This window comes from Theropithecus gelada, chromosome 5, assembly GCF_003255815.1.
Source record: "Theropithecus gelada isolate Dixy chromosome 5, Tgel_1.0, whole genome shotgun sequence".
Lineage (NCBI taxonomy): Eukaryota > Metazoa > Chordata > Mammalia > Primates > Cercopithecidae > Theropithecus > Theropithecus gelada.
In genome coordinates, this window is record NC_037672.1 from 142,631,111 (window position 1) to 142,656,191 (window position 25,081).

General features: G+C 39.4%; 1 protein-coding gene and 1 pseudogene across 1 annotated transcript in view; one reads left to right on the forward strand and one right to left on the reverse strand.

Annotated features, from left to right (window-relative positions):
• MMAA (methylmalonic aciduria (cobalamin deficiency) cblA type) overlaps positions 1–25,081 on the forward strand; it is a 36,083-nt gene that overhangs the window by 5,649 nt on the left and 5,353 nt on the right. Inside the window, exons 2-4 of the mRNA XM_025386798.1 lie at positions 14,306–14,807; positions 17,592–17,714; positions 21,488–21,658. Of these exons, the coding sequence (XP_025242583.1) occupies positions 14,366–14,807; positions 17,592–17,714; positions 21,488–21,658 (736 nt within the window). The 5' untranslated portion in view covers positions 14,306–14,365. The remainder of the gene's footprint in view (positions 1–14,305; positions 14,808–17,591; positions 17,715–21,487; positions 21,659–25,081) is intronic.
• LOC112625498 lies at positions 144–2,147 on the reverse strand (annotated as a pseudogene).

The following is a 25,081-nucleotide window of genomic DNA, read 5'->3' on the forward strand; positions in this document are numbered from 1 at the left end:
GCATCAATAAACAACATTTTTCTTTTAAACAGTAACTCATAATCTGATGACTCACTTCGCTTTGCTAGTTCAAAATTAGGCAGAGGAAGAACTAAGCTAACGGGTCAAACCCAGAAACATAATGATTTGGCAAGCCTCAGTCACTCAGCTCATGATGTGTGATAATCAGCAGAAAGGCTGCTCAACTCTTGTCCATTCCTTCACATCTGTAGATGAGTTCGATATAACCACTTCTTTTTATCAACTTACCAACTTTAAGCTGCCTACAGGCAAAGAGATCACAAACTGCAGGGAGGCCATAATGATCTGGGGGAAAGTTATATTCTTCCTGTAGAGGTGAATTAAATAATACTTCCCAGGCCTTCTTTCGAAGCAGCCACTTGTCTTCTCCAGAGGATAGCTGGCTGAGGTTGCCCATCTTCTTTCCTGGTAGGACCTAGTCAGCTGTGTTAAAGGGACACCAGGAAGTGCTCATGGGGCTTTTTAGCTTTTGTTTGCCAGCTTTGTCTTCAGTATTAGGCACTTCCTTAGGACTTCCTTCTTTGTATGGGGGCCTGATAAGCCACTCCTACAAGGCGCTGTTCTTTATGACTTGGAAGGAATCAGCAATTCTAGAAGGAACCCTTGACCTTGGTGCTTTAGTTCTATTACTTCTTTACTAGAAAGACAGAGCCACATATTCAGGGAATCTTTATGTTTCTCAGGCTCAGGTTTGGGTTCCATGGGCATCCATTTTTATCCTTTCCTTCTTTGTTCAGAAGCCACTTATACAGAGCCTCCTTCTCACAATTCTCATCACACACACACTCTGCAAAGCTGGTGCAGGGCTCATTGGCTCTGCCTACCTCCTCTACCTTACATGGGTCCTGATGGTTCTGGACAAGCCTATCCTCTGTAACCATGCTGGGGGTGGACAATGGTTTCTTGGCCTCCAAGTGGTCGTTCAGGCACTTCAGATTGCCCACGTTTTCCAACTCCGTACCTTTGGGCTGCTTTTCCTGACAGTTGGTACAGGAGTCAGTCTTGACAAGCCAATCATTCACATTATAGAACTGGAACAAGAGCTTAAACTCACTGCTTTCATGACTGCCATTCTCAGGCTTCCCCAGCTTATGGGATTCCTGGGGAGTCACTAGCCAATCTGACAGATTCATCTTATCTTGATCAGGAAGCTCTAGATCTTCAACCTTTTCCATTTCAATGGAGAGCTAGTAGTGGAATGGCTGTTACACTTTTGATAACTTGGTTTTTCAGGAACTTCCTGTTGCTGACTCTTGAGGAGCAAGTTTTCTAAGCCCTTTAGGTTTCCCCAGACATTACTGAAGAAATTGCAGGCTCTGGAAGAAGTCTGACTGTTCTCCAAGGTCTGCTTTTTGGTGAGCCAGTGCTGGGGGTTTGTGCTGTGTAAGGAGCCTGATGACCACTGGCAGGTTTGCTTCCAAGGAGCCATTTGCTGAGAGGGACAGCTGCAATACTGGATGCAGACTTCTGCTCTGGCATTGAGATATAGCCTCTCCTCCAGGAAGGGCCCAATATTTGATGAACTAACATAAGCCGTCAAGTGCTCAGGAATTTGAATTGTTTTGAGAGACCTAAATGTGGTGATGGTCTGGCACAGAGCAGTTGTGTCAGCTTCAAAGAGGAGGACATTTGAATCTTCATGCTCAAGGGTCAAACTGCCCAGTCTCTCCAGACACACAGAGACTTGATTGGCTAGATCTTTGTTTTGGGTACACTCCAGTTGATGAGTAAGACAATTGAACTGGCCCAATAACCAGTAGAACTGCTGAGCCTGCTGTTGAAGTGTCTCCTCTTTCAGCTGATAGATGAGGTCCACCTGTTCATATAGTCACACCTCATGGCTTCTAAGACATTCCAGGTGGTGGCTTATGCACCTGTGAATCTGAGCTTTGATCTCTTGCAAGTTGTCTTTAATTTGCTGTTCAGCCTGGAGTAACTCCACCAATAGCAAGCTACAAGTCCCTCCGTGCATCACTACCCCTCAAAAGGGGTTCTCTATTACTGGAGCTGCCACTCTGGTCTTGGAAGGTATTCATTCTGCTCACAGCTCTAGGCCCAAGTGCCTCTCTGGGCAATCTGAGGGGACCTTGGGTGGACTGAGACATGGCCCCACCCAAACCTAGGGCCCAAAGCGGATTTGATTATTTGTCTAGTTCTTTGATTTCTTCCCATGAGAAAGCAGGAAAAGATGCTGAGTTACATGAGCAGGTAGGAAATCCTTCTTTTTACTTACATGATTTTGCCGTTTTAGTGGAATTAGTCTGTTCTGCCTGTGACAGTATATAAAGGTAGAAAGCTGCTCATACAAGGCTGAGTTATATTGGCTCTTAAAAAATTTATGGGCTGCTTTAAAATCTGGTTGATTGGATAAATTCATGGGGTTAAAGATATTATGAACTTAGTTATCAGGAGTGAATTATTGTCTGTGGAGCGAAAAACATTTTAAAATGTGGTCTGTTCTGTCACCTAACACATCGAGATCTCCTACTGATAAAAACTTAGCACAGGAAATAGAAACTAATTTTTCATTTTGGCCTAAGCAAAAAATAAATAATTAAAAAGATAAATAGCCAGCCATAATCAGGCATATTCAGATGTACAGGATTATTTTATTTTCTCTAGAGTTGACACCATATAAATCTGTATTTGTGAAATCCATAGTTTTTTCCAAGTTCTGCCACTAGTTGTGAGGCCTTGATGAATCAGCCTTATGCTGTTGAGCCTCCCCTTTAAAATAGGATGTCATCCACTGTAGGATTGTTGTGAGGATTAGCTGAAAAAATGCATGCATGATGCCTCACACGTGATAAACACTCAGTAGAAGGTAGCTGCTGCTGCTTGCCATTCAGATGGTCCAGAGAGTTGGGGGGAAATCAAGAAAATTAGTCCCCTGGGAAGAAGTTTGAGGATGTCAAACCCAGAATTACATACATCTGGATAGCTTTTTGGTTTTGGCAAAGGAACTGCAGTAAGATGGTATCATCCTTTTTCTGGTTCTTTCTTTTCACTTAAAGGCCTTTTAAGATTTGCATTGGCATCAGAAGGCAGATAACTGCAATCCCAATTGTGATAAAACCTACAGTATAAATCATTAGCTTATCAGACAGTTGGTGTGGATTTTCTGAGAAAGATTGCAATTAAATTGTAAGAAACCACTATTTTAAATGTTAAAGCAATCTAGAATATTTATTTAGAGAATATTTGCTTACATTATTATAAATGGACATTGTTTCATCTAGTAAAACTTTTGTTACTGAATTTTGATTCCTTGCCAACTTATCTTAACGTTTTTCTGTTTGGAAGGTTGGTTACATGTCAAAGGTGCCTTGATTCAAAACAGAAAACTTAGAAGGCAAAACGTTTTAGTAAAGGTCCTTCAGTCACACAGGTTAAGATTGTTACCCAAACTTTTCTTTATAGTTTAGTAGATTGTTTACATAGAGTAGATAAGAGTATATATTCATGAATCCAAAAAAAAAAAAATATTGGAAGGTTACTGTGTGCCAGGCACTGTGCTCATTTCTGAAGAAATATGCCCTTTTTCTGGGAGACTCAGTTGAGTTGAGCAATGAGAATTGGTAGGGAGCAGTCTATAAATAGATCAATTAGAAAACAAGAAGACAAATACTATTTTTGAGATGGGAACAAAAGACTGTGGAGCATTGAATAGAACACTTAACTGTCTGGAGAAGGTGGGGGAAGATGTATCTCTGAGGAGGTGCTATTTGAACAGAGTAGGCATTTGTCAGCAAAAATGTGAAGGATATGTACTACAGACACCTAATTTTTATTATAGCATATATATAGTTTAAAAAATTTACCATGCTCAAAAATGGTTACTATCTCATATATATCATGTTATTTCAGACTACTTTTGAACTTCAGATTTAACATGATTCTGATAAAATATCTGTGCATGGAAGAAAAGGTAAAATGTGATTATTACTTATTTCATCTTGCACATAATTCTTTTTACTAAATGTTTTTAGTATATGTGCTGACTTTATATCTAATTTAGAAACTGACATATAAATGCATTGAATGTAACACTGATCGTCACAATAACTAGTAAAATTAAGGATTAATCAAATTTGACTCTGATGTTAGGAAAAAATCTAAATGCAAAAGGAAGCAAGTTACAGGTTATGGCAAAGATAATAAATCATGAGTAGTTATTAGGCATTTCTTATTAAATTTTAAAAATTCTGAATTTTATCTTTTAAAAAAGATTTTTTTGCTTACTTTTTCTTACCATAGAACTGTGTTAGTTTCCTATTGTTCTGGTAACAGATTACCGCAAACTTACTGTCTTAACACAAATTTATTATCTTACAGTTCTATTGGTCAGAAGTCTGACACAGGTCTCACTGGGGTAAAATCAAGGTGTCAGTAGCTCTTTGTTCCATCCTGGAGGATCTAGAAGAGAATCAGTTTCCTTGCCTTTTCCATCTTCTGTAGGTTGTCCTCATTCCTTGGTCCATGGCCCTTTTACTCCATCTTCAAAGACCTGAAGAGTGGATTGAATCCTCACATGATGTCACTCTGCTGTTCATTTCTACCTCCCACTTTCATATTAAACGACATTGGTGATTACATTGGATCCACCTGGATAATCTAAGATACTCTTTTTACCTTGTCAGCTGATTAGCAACTTTAGTTCCATCTGCAACTTTAATTCCCTATTTGCCACATAACATAACATATTCATAGGTTCCAGGAATTTGGGTGTGGACGTGTTTGGGAGGCCATTATTCTGCCTATCATAGTAACATATGCTGTTTTTAAAAAAACAGAAAAATATGGTCAACCAAAAAGCAACATAAAAGTACCATAATACCACTCATCTGTAGATGAGGTTATATACACATCAATATATATAGTTATTCTGTGTATGTGTGTGTGTATGGGGAGTGTGTCAATGTGTGTGTAACATTTTTGAAAAAGGTGTCACACTTCCTCTTAATCCTGAATCCTTTTTTTAGTAATCTGGTCTCGTGGATTTAAATGACATCTAAACATCGAAGGAATGTTGAATTTTATCAGATGCTTTTTCAGCATCAATTGAAATGCTCATATGGTTTTTGTCTTCCATTCAATTGATATGATGTATCACATTGATTGATTTGTATATGTTGAACCACCCTTGTACCCCAGGGATAAACCCCACTTGGTCATGATTAATGATCTTTTTAATGTATTGTTGAATTCAATTTGCCAGTATTTTATTGAGGACTTTTGCCTCAGTAGTCATCAAAATTCATTCTATGAGGCCAGTATTATTCTGATACCAAAACCAATGATATACCAAAAAAAAAAAAAAAAAAAAAAAAAGAATACTAGAGGCTAGTATTCAACAGTATTCAAAAGAATAGTATTCTTTTTTATTTAGTATTCAAAAGAATATTAGCCTTGTATTGGTTCATTTTCATGCTGCTGATAAAGACATACCTGAGACTGAGCAATTTAAAAAAGAAAGAGGTTTAATTGGACTTACAATTCCACATGGCTGGGGAGGCCTCACAGTCATGGTGGAAGGCAAGAAGGAGCAAGTCACATCTTATGTGGAGGGCGGCAGGCAGAAAGAGAACTTGTGCAGGGAGACTCCTGTTTATAAAACCATCAGATAATTTGAGACTCGTTCACTATCAGGAGAACAGCACAGGAAAGACCCACCCCCATAATTCAATCATTTCCCACTGGGTGCCTCCCATAACACGTGGGAATTATGTGAGCTACAAGGTGAGATTTGGGTGGGGACACAGAGCCACACCATATCAAGCCTCTAGTGTACTTTTTTTTTTGGAATGTCTTTGGTTTTGGTATCAGAGTAATACTGGCCTCATAGAATGAATTTGGAAATATTCCCTTTTCCTCTGTTTTTCAGAATAGTTTCAGTAAGATTGGTATTAGTTCTTTTAATGTTTGATAGAATTCAGCAGTGAAGCCATCAGGTCCCAGGCTTTTCTCTATTAGACTTTTTATTACAGCTTCAATTTCATTAGTTGTTATTGGTGTGTTCAGGTTTGGGATTCCTTCATTGTTCAACATTGGTAGGTTATATACGTCTAGGAATTTAACTGTTTCCTCTAGATGTTTTCAATTTATTGGCATATACTTGTTCATAATAAGCACTAAGGAGACTTTGGATTTCTGCAGTGTCAATTGTAATGTCTCCTTTTTCATCTCTGCTTTTATTTATTTAGATCATCTTTTTTCCTTAGTTTAGTTTGCTCTTGAAGATGCATTGTTCATTTGAAGTTTTTCTTCTTTTTTAATGTAGGCACGTGTAGCTATAAACTTCCCTCTTAGTACTGCTTTTGCTGTATCCCATAGGTTTTGGTATGATGTGTTTCCATTATTATTTGTTTCAAGACATTTTTCAATGTCCTTAATTTCTTCATTGACCCACTGTTCATTCAGGAACATATTGTTTAATTTCCATATATTTGTATAGTTTCCACAATTCCTCTTGTTATTGATTTCTAGTTTTATTCCAATGTTGTTAGAGAAGATGCTTGATCTTATTTCAATTTTTTGAATGTTTCAGGACTTGTTTTATGAGTTAACATTTGGTCTATTCTTGAGAGTGATCCATGTACCAAAGAGAAGATTGTGTTTTCCACAGCCATTGGATGAAATGTTCTGTAAATACATTAGGTCCATTTGGTCTGTAGTGCAGGTTAAGTCTGATGTTTTGTTATTAATTTTTTGTCTGGAAGATATGTCCAATACTGAAAATGGGGTGTTGAAGTCTCCAGCTATTATTGTATTGGGGTCTATGTCTCTCATTATCTCTAATAATATTTGCTTTGTATATCTGGGTGCTCCAAGGTTGAGTGCATGTATATTTAAAATTGTTATATCCTCTTGCTGAATTGACCCCTTTATCACTATCTAGTGACCTTCTTTGTCTCTTCTTACAGTTTTTGTCTTGAAATCTATTTGTCTGATACAATTATAACTACTCCTGTTCTTTTTTGGTTTCCATTGGCATGGAATAACTTTCTCCATCCCTGTATTTTCGGTCTATGTTTGTCTTTATAAGTGAAGTGGGCTTCTTATAGGCAGCAGATCATTGGGTCTTATATTTTTTATCCATTCCACCACTCTATGTTTTTTGACTGGAGAGTTTAGTCCATTTACATTCAATGTTATTGTTAATAAGTAAACACTTATTCTTGCCATTTTGTTATTTGTTTTCTGGTCTTCTTTCTTTCCTGTCTTCATTTTAGTGACGGTGATTTTCTCTGCTGATATGATTTAGTTTCTTGCTTTTTATTTTTTGTGTATCTATTGTATGTTTTCTGGTTTGAGATTACTGTAAGACTTGCTATCTTACCTTACTATCTTATCACCCATTATTTTAAGCTGATAGCAACTTAACACTGCTTACATAAACAAGTGAATAGAAAACTAATAAAGACTATGCCTTAATTTAATCCCCGGCTTTTTAATTTTTTGTTGTTTCTGTTCTTATATACTGTTTGTCTTGAAAAGTTATTGTAGTTATTATTTTTGATTGGTTCCTTGTTTAATCTTATACTTAACAGTAGTTTATATACCACAGGTACAATATTCTTTTGTTTACTTTCTATTACCAGTGAGTTTGTACCTTCAGATGATTTCTTATTGCTCACTAATGACCTTTTCTTTCTCACTAAAGTGTTTGTTCTCTTTAGCATTTCTTGTAGGAAAGGTTTGGTGTTGATGAAATTTCTCTGCTTTTGTTTGTCTGAGAAAGTATTTCTCCTTCATGTTTGGAGGATATTTTCACTGGATATACTATTCTAGTGTGCATTTGTTTTTTTCCCTTCAGCACTTTAAGTAGGTTATGCCATTCTCTCCTGGCCTATAAAGTTTCAACTGAAAAGGCTGCTGTCAGTCATATTGGAGCTCCATTGTATGTTGTTTGCTTCTTTTTCTTGTGCTGCTTTTAGGATTCATTCTTTATCCTTGACCTTTGGGAGTTTGATTATTAAGTGCCTTGAGGTAGTCTTTGGATTAAATCTGCTTGGTGATCTGTAACCTTCTTGTACTTGAGTATGGATATCTTTCCCTAGGTTTGGGAAGTTCTCTGTTATCCCTTTGAATACAGTTTTTACCCATCTCTTTCTCTACTTCCTCTTTTCCTCTAGAAGGCCAATAGCTCTTAGATTAGCCCTTTTGAGGCTATTTTCTAGATCCTGGAGGCCTGCTTCATTGTTTTTTATTCTTTTCTCCTTTGTCTTCCCTCACTGTGTATTTTCAAATAGCCTGTCTTCAGCTCACTAATTCTTTATCTTTTTTTTTTTTTTTTGAGATAGGGGTCTTGCTCTGTCACCCAGGCTGGAGTGTAGTGGTGTGATCAGGACTTGCTGCAGCCCCTACTTCCCAAGTTCAAGCAATCCTGTCTCCTCAGCCTCTTGAGAAACTGGGACTACAGCCACCACACTCAGCTAATTTTTGTATTTTTGTAGAGATGGGGTTTTGCTATGTTGCCCAGCTGGTCTTGAACTGGGTTCAAGGGATCTGCATGCCTTGGCCTCCCAAAGTGCTGAGATTACAGATATGAGCCACCGTGCCTGGCCCAAGCTCACGAGTTATTTTTTCTGCTTGATCAATTCTGTCTTAAGAGACTCTGATGCATTCTTCAGTATGCCAGTTGCATTTAATCTCCTTGTTAAATTTATTTGATAGAATTCTGAATCCTTTCTTGTGGTATCTTGAATTTCTTTTTTTCTTTTTTTTTTTCTTTGAGATGGAGTTTGTTCAGTCACCCAGGCTGGAGTGCGGTGGTGTGATCTCAGCTCACTGCAACCTCTGCCTCCCAGGTTCAAGTAATTCCCTTATCTCAGCCTCCCAAGTAGCTGGGATTATAGCACCCACCACCACACCTGGCTAATTTTTGTATTTTTAGTAGAGACGGGGTTTCACTATGTTGGCCAGGCTGGTCTTGAACTCCTGACCTTAAGTGATCTGCCCAGCTCAGCCTCCCAAAGTGCTGGGATTACATGTGTGAGCTACCACACTCAGTCGTGTCTTGAATTTCTTTGAGTTTCCTCAAAACAGCTATTTTGAATTATCTGTCTGAAAGATCACATATCTCTGTTTCTCCAGGATTGGTCCCTAATGCCTTATTTCGTTTATTTGGTGAGATCATGTTTTCCTGGGTGGTCTTGTCTGTGTCTGGACATTAAGGAGTTAGGTATTTATTGGAGTCTTTGCAGTCTGGGCTTGTTTGTACCTGTCCTTGGGAATGCTTTCCAAATATTTGAAAGGGCTTGGATGTTCTGATCTAAGCCATATCTGCATTTTGGGGCACCCCAAGCCCAGTTAACACTATGGTCCTTGCCGAGTCATAGAGGTACTACCTTGGTGATCTTGGATAAGATCCTGAAGAATTCTCTGGATTACCAGGCAGAGACTCTTGTTCTCTTCCCGTTCTTTCTCCCAAACAAAGTCTCTGTCTGCTTCAAGCCACCTGGAGCTGGGGATAGGATTATACAAGTAGCCCTGTGGTCACCACCACTGTAACTGTACTGGGTCAGACCTGAGTCCAACACAGCACTGGGTTTCACCAAAGGCCCACTATAACTACTACCTATCTCTTATGTTCACTCAGATTCCTAGGGCTGTGCAGTCAGTAAGTGGCAAAGCCAGACAGGCTTATGTCCTTCCTTTGAGGGTGGTAGGTTCCCCCAGGCTCCAGGTAAGTCCAGAGATGCCATCCAGGAGTAAAAGCCTGGAGTCAAAAATTCTAGAAATCTACCTGATGCTGTGTTCTACTGTGACTAAGCTGGTGTTCAAACCACAAGACAGCATCCTTCCCATTCTTTCCTCCCTTTTCCAAAGGCAGAGGAGCCTCACCCCATGACTGCCACTGCCACAGGCCCATGAAGAGTGCTACTCGACTACTGCTGATGCTCCCTTAAGGTCCAGGGGCTCTTTGGTCAGCTCGTGATGATGCTGCTAGATCAGGGACTTACCCTTCAGGGCAGTGGGCTCCCCTTTAGCCCAGGGCAGGTCCAGAAATGCCATCCAAGAGCCAAGTCCTGGAATTGGGGAAACCAAGATCCCATTTGTTTCTCTACCCCACTGTAGCCAAGCTGGTACCTAACATGCCAGACAAATTCCTCTTTACTTTTCCCTTTGCTTTTCTCAAGCAGAATGAGTCTCGCCCTGTACCTACTGCAGCTAGGAATGTGCTGAGTCTTACCTGAAGCCAGCAAGTCTCAGAGTCTCTCACCCAAGGCCCTCGATGTAATACCGTGGTATTGCTGCTGGGCCCAAGGGCTCTTCAGTCAGCAGGTGATGAATCCTGCCAGGACTGGCTCCTTTTCTTCAGTGCAGCAAGTTCCCTTCTGGCCCAGGGTGTGTCTAGAAATGTTCAGGAGCTAGGGCCTGGAAGGGGGACCTCATGACTCTAACTGGTGCCCCATCCTGCTGTGACTGAGAATATTCAAGATGCAAGATAAAGTCCTCCCCACTCTTCCCTTTCCGTTCCTCAAGCAGAAGGAAGGTGTCTCTTTTGTAGCCATGAGCTGTGCAGCCTGGGATTAGGGAAGGAGTGATGCCAACACTCCTTTTGCTGCCCCGGCTGGTGTCTCACTGGGTTATGTTTCGCCCCCCCTGGCCCCGAAACCCCCCAGTCCACTGGCTCTGGGCTCAGTTCAACACTAGGACTTGCCTAGGAGTTGCAGTCCTTGTGGCCTAGACTGCCATTAAAGTTTAATTGAGACACTAGAGCACTTTAACCCACAGTGGCTAGGCTTCTGTGAGCTCAGGAAACTCAAGTTTCAAGTGCTGGGAACAGCCATTCCTCTCTGGCTGGTTTAATGGTTAACAGTTCCTTCTGTGTGTGGTGCCAGCTGAGTTTTCAGGTTTTGCTTTCTGCTATAGCAGGGTGGCACTGCCTCAAAGTTGCTATGTTCTCCCTCTCCCCAGCGCACAGAAATGTTCTCTCCATCATGCCACTGCCGTCAGGAAATGGGAGAGGGGTGGTGTTGGGGATTCAAAATGGTTTTTCCTGCCTCTTCAGTGCCTCTTTGAGTGATACAAAGTTAAAACCAGGTAGAAAATGATTGGTGAAGCCTTGTATTCTGCTATCCTGCTCCGACCCTGACCACCTCTGTCACTCTTTTTTTGAACACAGCTTGTTTGGTAATAGGAGGTAGTCATGTTAAGACTTGTTAATTAAGGAGCATATTTTAAATAGTTCTAATTTGCTCTTAGACTACATATGACAACATCTTCCCTATGGGACAATAGGACTAGATTTGGTAATAATGTTTTCTATCCTGCAGATTTCCTCTCTCTGTTCTTTGGCTCCTCTTCATGCCACCACCATCACTGCAACTGAAAAGACTTCTTACTTCAGAAGTTGGGCAGAGTTACTAATATCTACTTCCCTTGTAGCCAAAGGACTTCTCTGTTATGTTAATATAATTTGTTAAGGAATGCCTGCCATAGAGAGTCAAACAACCTGGGTTTGAATCTTGGCCCTGCCACTGGCTATGACTGTAATCACTCAGTCTCTCAATGTTCTTTCCCCGTTCTGTTAAATGAAAATAAAAACTGTTGTATTGCCCTCATGGAATTAAGTGGAGAATAAGGTGAAATAAAGTATCTGAAAGTGGCTTGTAGACTCTAATGTGCCAGGCATTTGGGGAATGAAATAAGTTCAGATCAGCAGCAGCTCTTTTTTTCTTTTTATTTAAGCAGTTGCAGTGTGCCAGGCTCCACGTCAAACTCTGAGGATTCTAACAAGATAGCATAGGTCAAGAAGGTCTTAAATCAGGCTTTTCTTTTCCATTCCTTAATACCTTGCCTAAGTCCAGGTCCTTATCATCTCCTTTGGTTTCTTGCTAGGCCTCCTGAACTGGGCTCTCTTAAAAAGTCTCATCACTCTTGACGTCATGTCACTGCTTCTAGAGTTATCTCTTCAAAAGCAAAGTTGATTATGTCACCTCCATAAAGGTTTTACTCTGTCATTTGTCCACTGCCCACAAGACAAAATTTAATTTCTTGACCTCAGTTTACCTCCAGTCCAGCCTCATCTCCTATCAGTATTTTCATATACCTTCAGCTTCTGCCTTACTGAATTTCTCCATCTTCTCTGACATGACAGGGAAGAGACCAAGTCCCAACTCTGATTTTGCACATTTAAGTCCTCAGCCTGGAAAGCCTGCCTCAACCTTTTTCAACATTTTTGTTATTTCAGACTCGGTCGTGACTTGGACTCCTCTGACTTGAATTCCCCAAGGAGAGTGAGCTCCTGTAATCTTATCTGTTCCCATGGCACTTTGTTCTTTCTTTGATGTGATGTATTTTATTCTGTGAGCTCTTGAAGTGCTAGGATTTAAGATAAGATAATGAATAAGGCATCCTGCCTAAGAAAATGTGGCAGATTGAATGATGGCCTTCAAAAAGATGTGTCCACATCCTAATCCCTGGAACCTGTGAATGTGGCCCTATTTGGAAAAAGAGTCTTTGCAATGTAATTAAGTAACTAATTCTGTTACGGTAATTATGGTAATTTGTTACAGCAGCTCTAAGGAACTAATGTATTAATAGAAGGTTATGGTATAATGGCTGGAACATAATCAAATACTATTGTCATCACCATCAGTACCATTACTATAGTCACCGTTACTCTTATCACCTATCATGGGACCTGAAAAGTAGTATGTGCTTAGAAGATAGTGGTTGAATAAAAATACAGTTCTTGCCTGTGGGATTCCAGTCTGTTGGTAGTGGTAGTGGTGTTGATGAGAAATGTACTTAAAGGTGGTATTGAAAGAGAGCTTCCAAAGTAGACTCCCTCTTAAAGTTTTGTTTTAAACGTCTTTTTGTGTGTTTGTGTGACAGGTGACATTAGATCTTTTAAAATTGTTTTTTAGAAACACTTTTGTACATTTTGAATTGTCCTTTTAGAATAAAGCTAATTTTGTACAAATAGACGTTATAATGCCCACCCCCCGCAATAGAGAAAATGTTGTTTTTGGAAAACTGATGAGCACTTATAATTCTACCAGTTTAAAAAATCTTAAACTATTCTTTTTCCCTAATAGAATGTTAAGTAACTAAAATTAATTTCATGTTCATTGGCCTTGAAGTACCATTTAGAGGTGTATCTTGGAGCAATAATTTATTCCATCATGCCACAAGGTGCTTGAAAATCAACCAACATTTACAAATACTCATAAACCCAAACTGGGTGAGTTACATGTAACTGTAAATTTTACTTTGCTACTGGAAGAATTATTACCAATGCTTCATAACTTGGTGTAATTAAAATAAAAGCTAAGGTTAATGGAACTCTTACTCCATGGTAGACACTGTTCTAAGCTTTTTACAAGAATTGTCAGTTTGTTCTCATAACCACTCTGCTTTTGTACATATTCTCTTTACTCAAGAGGAAGCTGAGGAATGGAGTGGGCAAGTAACTTGCCTAAGGTTATTTTTGCTTAAATGGCAGAGGTTCATAGTGACCATGGCTCATAACCTCTGCACTGCCCTGACTCGGCATACCATGTCAACTTTCATTCTTTAATACAATTTGAAGTAGAGAATATCAGTATATCATCATAAAAAAGATCCTTATCTAATTTCATAGTGGTTCAAACTTTAATGTGAATCTACAGGAATTCTGATTAGTGGGGCTGGGAACGTGAATTTTAAATAAGCACCCGGGCGGCTCTGACTGTACTTTGAGATACACTGATCTGGTTACTACACAACTCCTACAGTTCACTTATGGCTTATTTGTGTGCTTTAAGTTAGGCTACTTTTTGCATACATCTGTGTTCAAGGATGAGTCTATTGAATACAAACATGTATCTAAACCTAAGTGCCCACCCTAGTAATCACATTTCTTTTTGTGGAGAGTGAATACAAGGACAGCATCAGAGAGATTCATTTTTTTTACCTTTTGTATGAGCTTCAGAATCTGGTGTATTGACCTGAGGAAACTGTTAAGATGAATGTAAGAGAAAGCATAACATAAAGTTTCTACCCTAGTGGTATTTTATATATTGTTTTTATTAAAAGAAAATGTTAATGTAAATTCCCCTTCACGGTAAAGTAGCAGTTCCATTATTTGGGTTACTCCGAATATTAACTGTGGCCATGGAGGGAGTCTTCTCTTTTAAGTTTATTTAGTAAGAAAACTTTCACCCATTTGTACTACCAAAAACTCTGATTATGTGTGGTTTAGAATATGGGGGAAACACTAGGCTTTCAAATTTTACTCCTTCAGTATTTTAGTTATATATCAAACTGGCTAACATGTTTTTCTTTCTTCTAGGGAGGTCACAAATCACATTGAGCCAAAACGCATACAGTGTTTTCTTCAGTTACAAATAAAATGAATATGCCCATGCTGCTACCACATCCTCACCAGCATTTCCTAAAAGGCCTTTTAAGGGCACCTTTCCGATGTTACCACTTCATCTTTCACTCTACTCATCTCGGATCAGGAATCCCATGTGTTCAGCCGTTTAATTCTCTTGGACTCCATTGTACAAAGTGGATGCTGCTGTCAAATGGTTTAAAGAGAAAATTATGTGTACAAACAACCTTAAAGGACCACACAGAAGGACTTTCTGATAAAGAGCAAAGATTTGTGGATAAACTTTATAGTGGTTTAATCCAAGGGCAAAGGGCCTGTTTAGCAGAGGCCATAACTCTTGTAGAATCAACTCACAGCAGGAAAAAGGAGTTAGCCCAGGTGCTTCTTCAGAAAGTATTACTTTACCACAGAGAACAAGAACAATCAAATAGAGGAAAACCACTAGCATTTCGAGTAGGTCAGTCTTTTTATGTGTGTTTTTTCAGTAAATAGTTTTGCAAATTCTCTATATTCTATTTAAAATAAAAAAGTCTAAATAGTTTGCAATTGAATGGGGACTTTTTTCACAATATTTGGATGAATTTTAAATGAGTCTTCATGGAAAATATTAGTTTTGTTAAGCTGAAAAAATTGCCATGACATTTGAACCAAGGCTATGAATTTTAAGAAAAGAATATAAGATTTTTATTTTGGTAAGAATCTTGCTCTGGATCCCAGGATAGAAATATTCATAGGAAGAACTACTATGAGTTTACTCCTATTCCTTTTAGTAATCCTTTGGCTTAAATAGTTTAAAGTGAGTTCCCTGTTTTGTTGTCGTATCAACTATAATTATCACATTTCAAAATTCTGCCTCTTAGGTCGTTCATTAGTCTTTGTATAGGCAAGTCTCATTTCTTTCGGGTACTTTTTATTGAGTTTCTGGGAGTGGCTGTAAACGCAGCCATCTCAGTAGCAAAAGGTATTTTATTTATTTTTATTTTTTATTTATTTTTTGCGACAGTTTTGCTCTGTCACCCAGGCTGGAGTGCAATGGCACAATCTTGGCTCACTGCAACCTCTGCCTCCTGGGTTTGTGCAGTTCTCCTGCCTCAGCCTCCTGAGTAGCTAGGATTATAGGCATGCACTCCCACGCCCAGCTACTTTTTGTATTTTTAGTAGAGACGGGGTTTCACCATGTTGGCCAGGCTGGTCTTGAACTCCTGACCTCAAGTGATCCACCCATCTCGGCCTCCCAAAGTGCTGGGATTACAGGCATGAACCACTGTGCCCAGCTATTTTGTTTTTAGAGATGGAGTCTCACTCTGTCACCCAGGCTGGAGTGCAGTGGTGATCATAGCTCCAACATCATGCTTGGCTCCAACATCATGCCTCCAACATCATCCTTGGCTAATTTTTTTAAAAAGTTTTTTGTAGAGATGGGGTCTCATTATGTTGCCCAGGCTGGTCTTGAACTCCTGGGCTCAAGCAGTCCTCCCACCTTGGCCTACCAAAGTGCTGGGACTACAGGCATGGGCTACCATGCCCAGCCTATCAAAATGTGCTTTAAAAAAGAGATCGTATTTATTCGTTGTCTGTATATTAGATGTTCATTTGATTTCTTGAACAATTTGACGTGGTTCTGAAATTGCTTTTGAAATTGTGCATTGTAAAACAATTTAGATATGTTTGACCAGCAGGAATTAAACAAGCCAGTTTAAGTGTAATGAGAATGTCCCAGGGTGGTGAACTAGGTGATTTGAACCAACCCTCCTGCTAAAAACAACTTGCCTTGGTGGTTAAAGTGCAAAAATTTTGTGGAGAATGAATAAATACTTTTAAAATTTCATGTCACATTACATCTTTATCTCACAGTTTATTGGCAATGCAGACACAAAAGCCTCCTAGTTTTTAGGGTAATGGGCATAGATGCTTTAAGATAATTTTGAAAGAGCTCACCAACCAATATTTATACTGGTCCCCATTTTTCAGACTTCTTAATCTTCTGCCCTGACTGAGGGACTCTCATTTTGAGAGTACTACATTGGACGTTAATAATCTTTATGTATGGTAATCAAAGATATTAGCAAACTCCCACAGAGAAATTCTAGTTAGGACAAACTGCCTACTTACTAGATTTAGAGAATCTTTGAAAAAATGTCTCAGAAATGTGTGGAATTAACTAGCAGTTCACAGATAACTTTGTAGTGCTATTCTGGTTCTTCCGTCTTGATCTTGTGAGGCCAGATAAACCTGTCTTTATTGCAGTTATTTTTTTCATCATAAGTAAAAGCAACAGATGTTTATTCAGCATCTAAAAAGGTGTTTAAGATAAGTATTGGATCTGCCCTAAGAATTGTGGTAAGGAGTCAGGCATACCGTACACTATACATACTTTGAGTGTAGTTAGTTAAATGCCTATGTTTTATATATTTCATTTAACATACTTTTATATATCTCTTATGCCATGCACTGTTCTAAACATATTGCAGACATTAACTCATCTAATTATTAAAACAATCTGAAGAGAGAAGTACTGTTACCGTATCTATTTTATTGTTGCAGTGGACACTGAGGCATAGAAAGAGGTTTAAAGTAACTTACCCAAGAGCACACAGCTCGTGGGAGGTAGAGCTAGAATGAGAGCTGGCTGCGTGGCTTCAGGGTTTGTGCTGTTACCTGCTGTGCACTGCCAGCTCTCCCAAGTGGGGGAATTTTCTGCTTTTCTTAACATAAATTATTTTTTTCAGAATTCAGTTTATATTCTTTGAGTTACGAGTGATATGAAGAAAAAAGATGATCCCTTATAAATAGAGAATTGCTTTCTCAATCACTGGGAATTTCTAGAATAATGAGTTGTTTTTCCAGTGGGAAGAAGTATACAGAACTGAGGTAGGTAGAATAATTACTGATCATGATGCGAGGTGGGCAGATGTAGAAATTGAGCCCATTAACAATGGAGACAATGAAGTCTGTCCAGAAAGATCTACTTTATAGTACAAAGGCAAAGCATGTTTTATAATTTTTAAAAGTGAATTTTGTGAACATGTGGAACCCAGAGTGTTTCCTTCCTGTAGCCCCATTACTCAGGAATTAAAGAAACAGATTTTTATTTGCCATTTTAGGACATGCTGAAATATATGAATTGTGGTTTTAATACATTAGGGGAACTAGAAGGTAGTCTAATATTTTACTCAGTAAAGCTGATCGTAGTTCTGATTTCATTTGTTTCATTGAATTAGAAGATCTCTTTCCACCATAGGGTTGTCTGGGCCCCCTGGTGCTGGAAAATCAACATTTATAGAATATTTTGGAAAAATGCTTACTGAGAGAGGGCACAAATTATCTGTGCTGGCTGTGGACCCTTCTTCTTGTACTAGTGGTGGTAAGTATGGCTGATTCTTTTTAAATTGCAGAGCTCTAGGGGCTTTCTGTTATAATTTAGTAGGAATTGGCACAGTTGGGTGACCTCTAACTGCTAGCTAAGTTTGGTTTCGCTGAAGGAAGGGAGTTCTGCAGAGTTAGGTGGAAGTAGTTTGGGAGTGTTGTCCTCTTCAGAGGAGGCCAGCTTGTGGATAGCTCAGTGGGCGCTCAGAAAACTGCGACAACAGGTGCCAGAAGTTGAAGATGATCAAATGCAAATTTCAGTCCTTCAGCTCCCATGCATAAGGCCAGGCCCCTCTTTGCTCCTGTTGTGTTTCCTGGCTGCATTAGCACCTGTGCAATTCACAAAATAGGTACTTACTCATGCATCATTTTCCTCATTGTTTTAACATCTCTTAAGCTTTAGAAAAACCTTACTTCTAGGGGCCGGGCGTAGTGGCTTATGCCTGTAATCCCAGCACTTTGGGAGGCCAAGGTGGGCGGATCATGAGGTTAGGAGATAGAGACCATCCTGGCTAACATGGTGAAACCCCGTCTCTACTAAAAATACAAAAAAAAATTAACCGGGCGTAGTGGGGGGCGCATGTAGTCCCAGCTACTCGGGAGGCTGAGGCAGGAGAATGGCGTGAACCTGGGAGGTGGAGCTCGCAGTGAGCCGAGATCGTGGCACTGCACTCTAGCCTGGGCGACAGCAAGACTCTGTCTCAAAAACAAAAAACAAACAAAAAAAACCACCTTACTGCTGTTTATAATTGTCAACTGTTTATATAACATGTTCAGTTAAACAGAAAGCTCTTAGGGGGGCACTGTAATATACTGCCGTTCCCCTTACGGCATTTAGCATAGTACATTGTATGTCGCACAGAATGTTAAGCAATTACTTTCCGATTTGAGGTCATGAAGTCACTCAAAGTTTAATTTGCAGCTCATCAGAGATAAAATGAATATAAACTTAGTTCCCCAAAGGATCTTTTAAAGAAAACAGAAAGCATACCATATAAACAGGAAAGGTTTTTTCTTGCTTTACCCCTCTTTATGATTTAAGCTTTTCATATTACAGTTACTCACTTAGCAAGTATTTGAGTGCTTACTATAGGTGAGGCATTGTACATGGAAGATTCTTAAACTGTGTTATATAATGGTGAACAAGATACAGTCCTGGCTTTAGCGAGGTTTACATCTTATGCGAGAAACACAAACACAGGCCATTACAATACAATGTGTATTGTGAAGGGGTAAATACAAGATGCTTTACGGAAGTATTTGATTTTTGCATACTGTATTATAATGTGGGTTTAATACTAAATATTCAGAATGATGATGTAATCATATTTTAGGGACTTAGATTAATATAGACGTGGACCATTCCTATTATCACCCCATTGAGAAATCTAGCTTAGAACATTCAAAATTTTTGAGTCACTATAATAAAAAAAGTTAACTGTAAAATAAAATTTTTGCTCACAAGGTTCAAAATTAAATCCATGTCAGTATGTTGTCTTATTTACAGCTTTAGAACTTCGTTAAAAGTAAGTACTTAATGAAGGATTTTTTAGTAAGTGGCCCTCATTTATATATAGGTGAGAAGGCTATTCCCCCATTTTCACAATATTCTAGAATACTGAAAAATAGAAAAAAAATAATGGCTTGAGATAAAAATAGACAAAAATAATGTAACAAAATAGCCTATGTTTAAAGTTACATAGCTATGTGGTTCCTAACCTTTCTCAAAAAATAGTGGTCCCTTTCTCAGGCAAAAAATTATATAGACTTTGAAAGAAAAAAATACAAGGATAGACAAAACACTCTAAATATAAATTTCTACCCTATTGTATCAGTATATACACTTGAAAAACAGCATTACATTAAAGTTTGAGAAGCATTAGTTTTTTGGTCTATAGTCAATCTTTTTTGTGCTTTGAATTCACAGACCCCCTATGATAGCTTTGAGACTTTCATGAGGGTCTACAATTAACAGTTTTGGAATCGCTGGCTAAGACATGGGAGAGTAATTTCCTAATGTTTACTTCAATGTGATGGAATCTATAGGATAGTAATTTAAAGTATAGCTTTGGCAGATTTTTTACTTACACAGAGATTATTTCATGCAGAAAATTACCTTGGAAAAAGGTTGTGTGTGAAGTAAATAAGGAAGTTGATGTATGGAGTACATGTGTGGTCTAGAATTAGAACCTATGAGAAGACTCTGAACTGGCATTTAGTGGTGAAAGAGCATATCTTTAAGAAACTTTTCAATCTTTAACATTATGTGGAAAAGGTAGCTCTTAAAAAGAGGGAAAATAAATATTCAGATTAGAACAGCAGTACACCTACAAATGTTGTTATATGACTAAAGCAAAGTAGTAAAAGGTAATAGTCCCGGGAGTTTTAGTCTTCTAGAATTTGTAAGTATTGATGTTTGTCAAAATATTATACTACAATGGAAACAAAAACATAACCAGTTTCATTCCACAGTTATTGAGTGCCTACTCTTAACACTTTGTTAAGCATTTAGTGTACAACCTATGTAAGGCGTGGTCCTGTAGGCAAATACTTATTTAAAGCATGGTATATCAACCTTGGCAGTAGTGACATTTTAGGTCAAATCATTCTGTGTTGTGGGTGGCTGTCCTGTGCATTGAAGGATGCTTACTTAGCAGCATACCTGGCCTCTACCCAGTAGATGCCAGTAGCACCCTACCCCTCACTTGTGACAAGTAAATATGTCTCTAGACATTGCCAAATTGCCCCCAGTTGAGAACCACTGTGTGAAAGAGATAAGAATTAAAAATATGAAACCAAAAAATGTGTTGTATGAATAGTTTTCCATCCATTAACTCAGCTTACATTGCATTCAGTGAGAGCTCCACATTTTCTAAGTAGTAGGCGATTAGAAGCAACAGACTGGGCAGAAGGGGCAGCTTGAAGATATATTTGTGTAGCATTTACGTAAGGTTGAGAAAATGTCATTTGCAAAAATAAAAGAATGAGGAGTGGAGGGTGCCCATGGAGATAATAGAAAGAGGAGGGACACTAAAGTTCTCTTCTGCCCTCCAGGGTGCTGGCATACATTGCAGAGCTGTTGTAGCATAGAAAAATCACAGAGATGGGAAGGTTCCAGGCAGACTATATGAAGGAGCAAGGACTTTCACTGATCTTTATTAGGTGGATAAGTTCTGTGTTTTTGTTAGTAACGGTTTTTGAAGCACATGCCTGTATATAATTACATTTGGTTCTCCCAGTAGCATATTACCCTTGTGATGTAGCTGAGGAAAGAGGGTTCAGGAAGGTAAAGTGACCTCTCAAAATTGAACAGTGTGAAATGGTGGGGCCAGAATACAGACCCTGGGCTTGACACGCTATAACTTAGCAGTGAGGAAACAGGAGAGATACTTCTGACATGAGAGCACAAACAAAAGATGGGCAGAAGCAAACACAGTGATATTAAGATGACAGTAAAGTAACCACCCTGGTTAGAACAGAGGAGTGGTGTGAGGACTAGTAAAAACCAGAGTTGGACAGGTAAGGTGCGGCTGAAGAATCTAGATTGGAACCTTTGGTCAGGGGGAAGTTAAAATTATAGGTTTTGAGGGACTTGAAATGTTAAGATTAATCTGACATCATTGTATACAATGAGTTGGAGAGAAGCTCAGTAATATGAAATGCAGTTTGAGATTTAGGGAAAAATGGCATAAAGCACTTCCCTCTAGGACCTGGCTGATAATTGACCTGTAAAACTGTTCCACGATTATAAAAGGTAACCGTATGTTTTAGGATCACTTTTAGGTGATAAAACCCGAATGACTGAGTTATCAAGAGATATGAATGCATACATCAGGCCATCTCCTACTAGAGGAACTTTAGGAGGCGTGACAAGGACCACAAATGAAGCTATTCTGTTGTGTGAAGGAGCAGGATATGACATAATTCTTATTGAAACCGTAGGTGAGTATGATATTCTATTTCATAACAATATACTATTTTATGAATGCTATATAAAGATGAGTGACAACTTATTTTTGTTCATTCAGCAGATATTTGCTAAATGTGTAATTAAATACAAGATATCCCATACTCCATAGAAGATATGAATGTATAGGTTATAATCTGTACCCTCCAAGATCTTATTTTAAAAAGTAAAAATAAGCCATCTATCTGGATAACTGTTACATAGGTGGTATATTATACATGCCAGAGGAGAACTGTAAGCATTAGGATGATCTGTGTAAATGATGCTTTAGCACAACACCTATTTTGTTTAAGTACATTTCATGTGTCTACTGTGTTCACCAAGAAAATTAATGTAGTTGGCTGCCTTTTGAAAATGCAGATATGTTGTTTCATTGTTTTATATCCTTAGCATATAGTTACATGTGATGAAGACCCTGAAATGAAAACCCCAATAAATTCTTTCTTGTGGAGAGACAGTCTATTATATTACTGTGTGATAAATGTTTGTGATACAGCCTAACTCAGATTTGGGGGTCCAGTGAAGACTTGGTAGAGGAGGTGACAGCTGAACTCAGTTTTGAAGGAAGAATTCGAGTTAAAGTATGGGATAAAGGACATTTGCAAAGATACACAGGAGTGAAAACATGGCCCATCCAGAGAAGTGCGGTTTGCTCAGGATACTTAGAGCCCAGAGTGTGAAGGCAGGGAATGAAGGGAGGTCAGTTGGAGCAGTAGGCCAGGGCCAGATTGTCAGTGACCTTACATTGCCATGCCATGGAATCTTCTGGAGTTTGCCCTGAAAGGAGTGGGAAGATGCTGCTGGATAAGCAGGAGAGTGAGAAAACCAGATATGTATTTTGGAGAGATCCCTGGCAGCAGAGTATAGAATGATTAGAAGGAGGGCTAGAATAGAATCAGGAGACTACTGTGCTAATCCCAGAAGGAAATGGTAGAGGTGTGAATGAAGCAAAGGAAGTAGGAATGGAGATGAGATGGATCAACATAACATTGAAGATAAATGGGCAGGATTTTATCCATGATAAGATGTGAGATAAGGAAGGAAGGGGAATTGCAGATAATAGAGAATACTGTGGAAAAAGTGGATGTGCAGAGTTCAGTTGTGAATATGTTAAGTGTTAAATGCTTATTAGGTATCCGAGTGACTGTGTGTCTCAAGAGAAAAGGACTGAATGAGAAATACAGATTTAACACTTACCAGCATAGTTCATAGTTTCATACTTTAAGTTAAGAATTTGGTTTAGATCAACTGGGGAAAATATCAGACAAAAATGGAAGACATTTATATTAATCTGCTAGGGCTGCCATAACAAAATACTACAGACTGGATGGCTTAAACAACAGAAATGTGTTTTCTCACAGTTCTGGAGAACAGAAGTTCAACATCAAGGTGCCCATAGGGTTGGTTTTTCCTAAGACCCGTACCTTTGTCTTGTAGATAGATGACTGCCTTCTTGCTGCATCTTCACTCTCCCTTGTCTCTTCCTGTTCACTTCACTCTCCTAGTGTCTCTTCCTGTCCTTTTGAGGACACTAGTCCTATTGGATTAAGGCCACTAGTCCTATTGGATTAAGGCCCTACCCTTATAACTTCATTTAATTGCTTCTTTCAAGGCCCTATCTCCAAATAAAGTCACCTTGAGGGTTAGAACTTTAACATAGGAATGTGATTTTTTTTCTGTTGTTTTTTTTTTTAAAGACAGAGTCTCACTCTGTCATCCAGGCTGAAGTGCAGTGGCGCAATCTTGGCTCACTGCAACCTCTGCCTCCCGGGTTCAAATGATTCTCCTGCCTCAGCCTCCCGAGTTGCTGGGAATACAGGTGTGCACCACCACACCCGGTTAATTTTTGTATTTTTAGTAGAGACAGGGTTTCACCATATTGGCCAGGCTGGTCTCGAACACCTGACCTTGTGATCCGCCTGCCTCGGCCTGCCAAAGTGCTGGGATTACAGGCTTGAGCCACCACGCCTGGCCTAACATAGGAATGTTTTTAGATGAGGGGAACACAACTCAGTTAATAACAATAGCCATGACAGGGCTTTAGAAACTCCACCATTAAAAAGTAGATGAATGAAGACTTAGTTGCCTGAGTGGTAGTAGAGAATCAAAGGAGAAGAGCACCTTAGAAATCAAATATATTACCTGGAAATTGTATTTAGCCACCTTTCCTAGAAACTCAAAATAACAGTGACTCAAACAAGAAAGAGGTTATTTTCTAAATAAAAGAGACCTAGAGAGGGCATTGTGGCCCCAGCCTGTAATCCCAGCGCTTTGGGAGGCCAACGCAGGCAGACTGCTTGAACCCAGGAGCTCCAAACCTCCCTGGGCAAGATGGTAAAACCCCGTCTCTACAGAAAAATAAAAAAAATTAGCTGGGCATGGTGGTGCGCACCTGTAGTCCCAGCCACTTGGCAGGCTGAGGTGGGAGGATCACATGAGCCTGGGGAGTTTGAGGCTGCAGTGAGCTGTAATGGCACCACTGCACTCCAGCTGGGGTGACAAAGTGAGAGTCTGTCTCAAAAAATAAAATAAAAGAACCCTGAGGCCAGGCATGGTAGCTTATTCCTGTAGTCCCAGCAGTTCAGGAGGCCAAGGTGGAAGGATTGCTTGAGCCCAGGAGTTTGAGACCAGCCTGGGCGACATAGCAAAACCTTGGCTCTGCCAAAAAAAAAAATTAGCCAGGCATCATGTTACACACCTGTAGTTCCATCTACTCAGGAGGCTGAGGTGAAAGGATGACTTGAGCCCAGGAGTTCAAGGCTGCAGTGAGCCATGATCGTGCCATTGCACTCTAGCCTGGGCAACAGAGCAAGACCCAGTCTCTCTTTAAAATAAAAAGGAGCCTGAGGCAGGCAGTCCGGAGCAGGTAAGGTGCTTTGACAGTGCTGTCGGTGTCACAGGTTTCTTTTGTCTGCCAGATTACCATTCTTAGCACTCACTTTCCATCCTCCTCAGTTTGCTCATGGTTAAAAGACGGCTGATGAAGCTCTGACTGACGCTTCCATGTTCCACATAGATCGAAGAAGGAAAGGGAACTAAGGAAGCAGGGAGGAGTGGTATAAGAGATTTAGCTGGATTAGCCATCTTCAAAATACTTTTCTGGAAACCCCATCTAATGACTGTTGCTTTGACTCATTCATCATATCTAGCTGAAAGGGGATCTTGTGAATGTGGTCTTTCATCTGATACGTTGATACTCCTAATAACATTTGGGTAAGAAAATAGGAAAGAATAAATATCAAATAGGCAACTAGAAGTCCATCACACTATGAGAGGGAGAGAGTTTCCACAGTTTTGGTGGAAGCAAGATTTTTTTTTGAGATGGGGTATCACCATGTTGCCCAGGTGGGAGTACAGCAGTGCAATCACAGCTCACTGCAGCCTTGACCTCCCAGGCT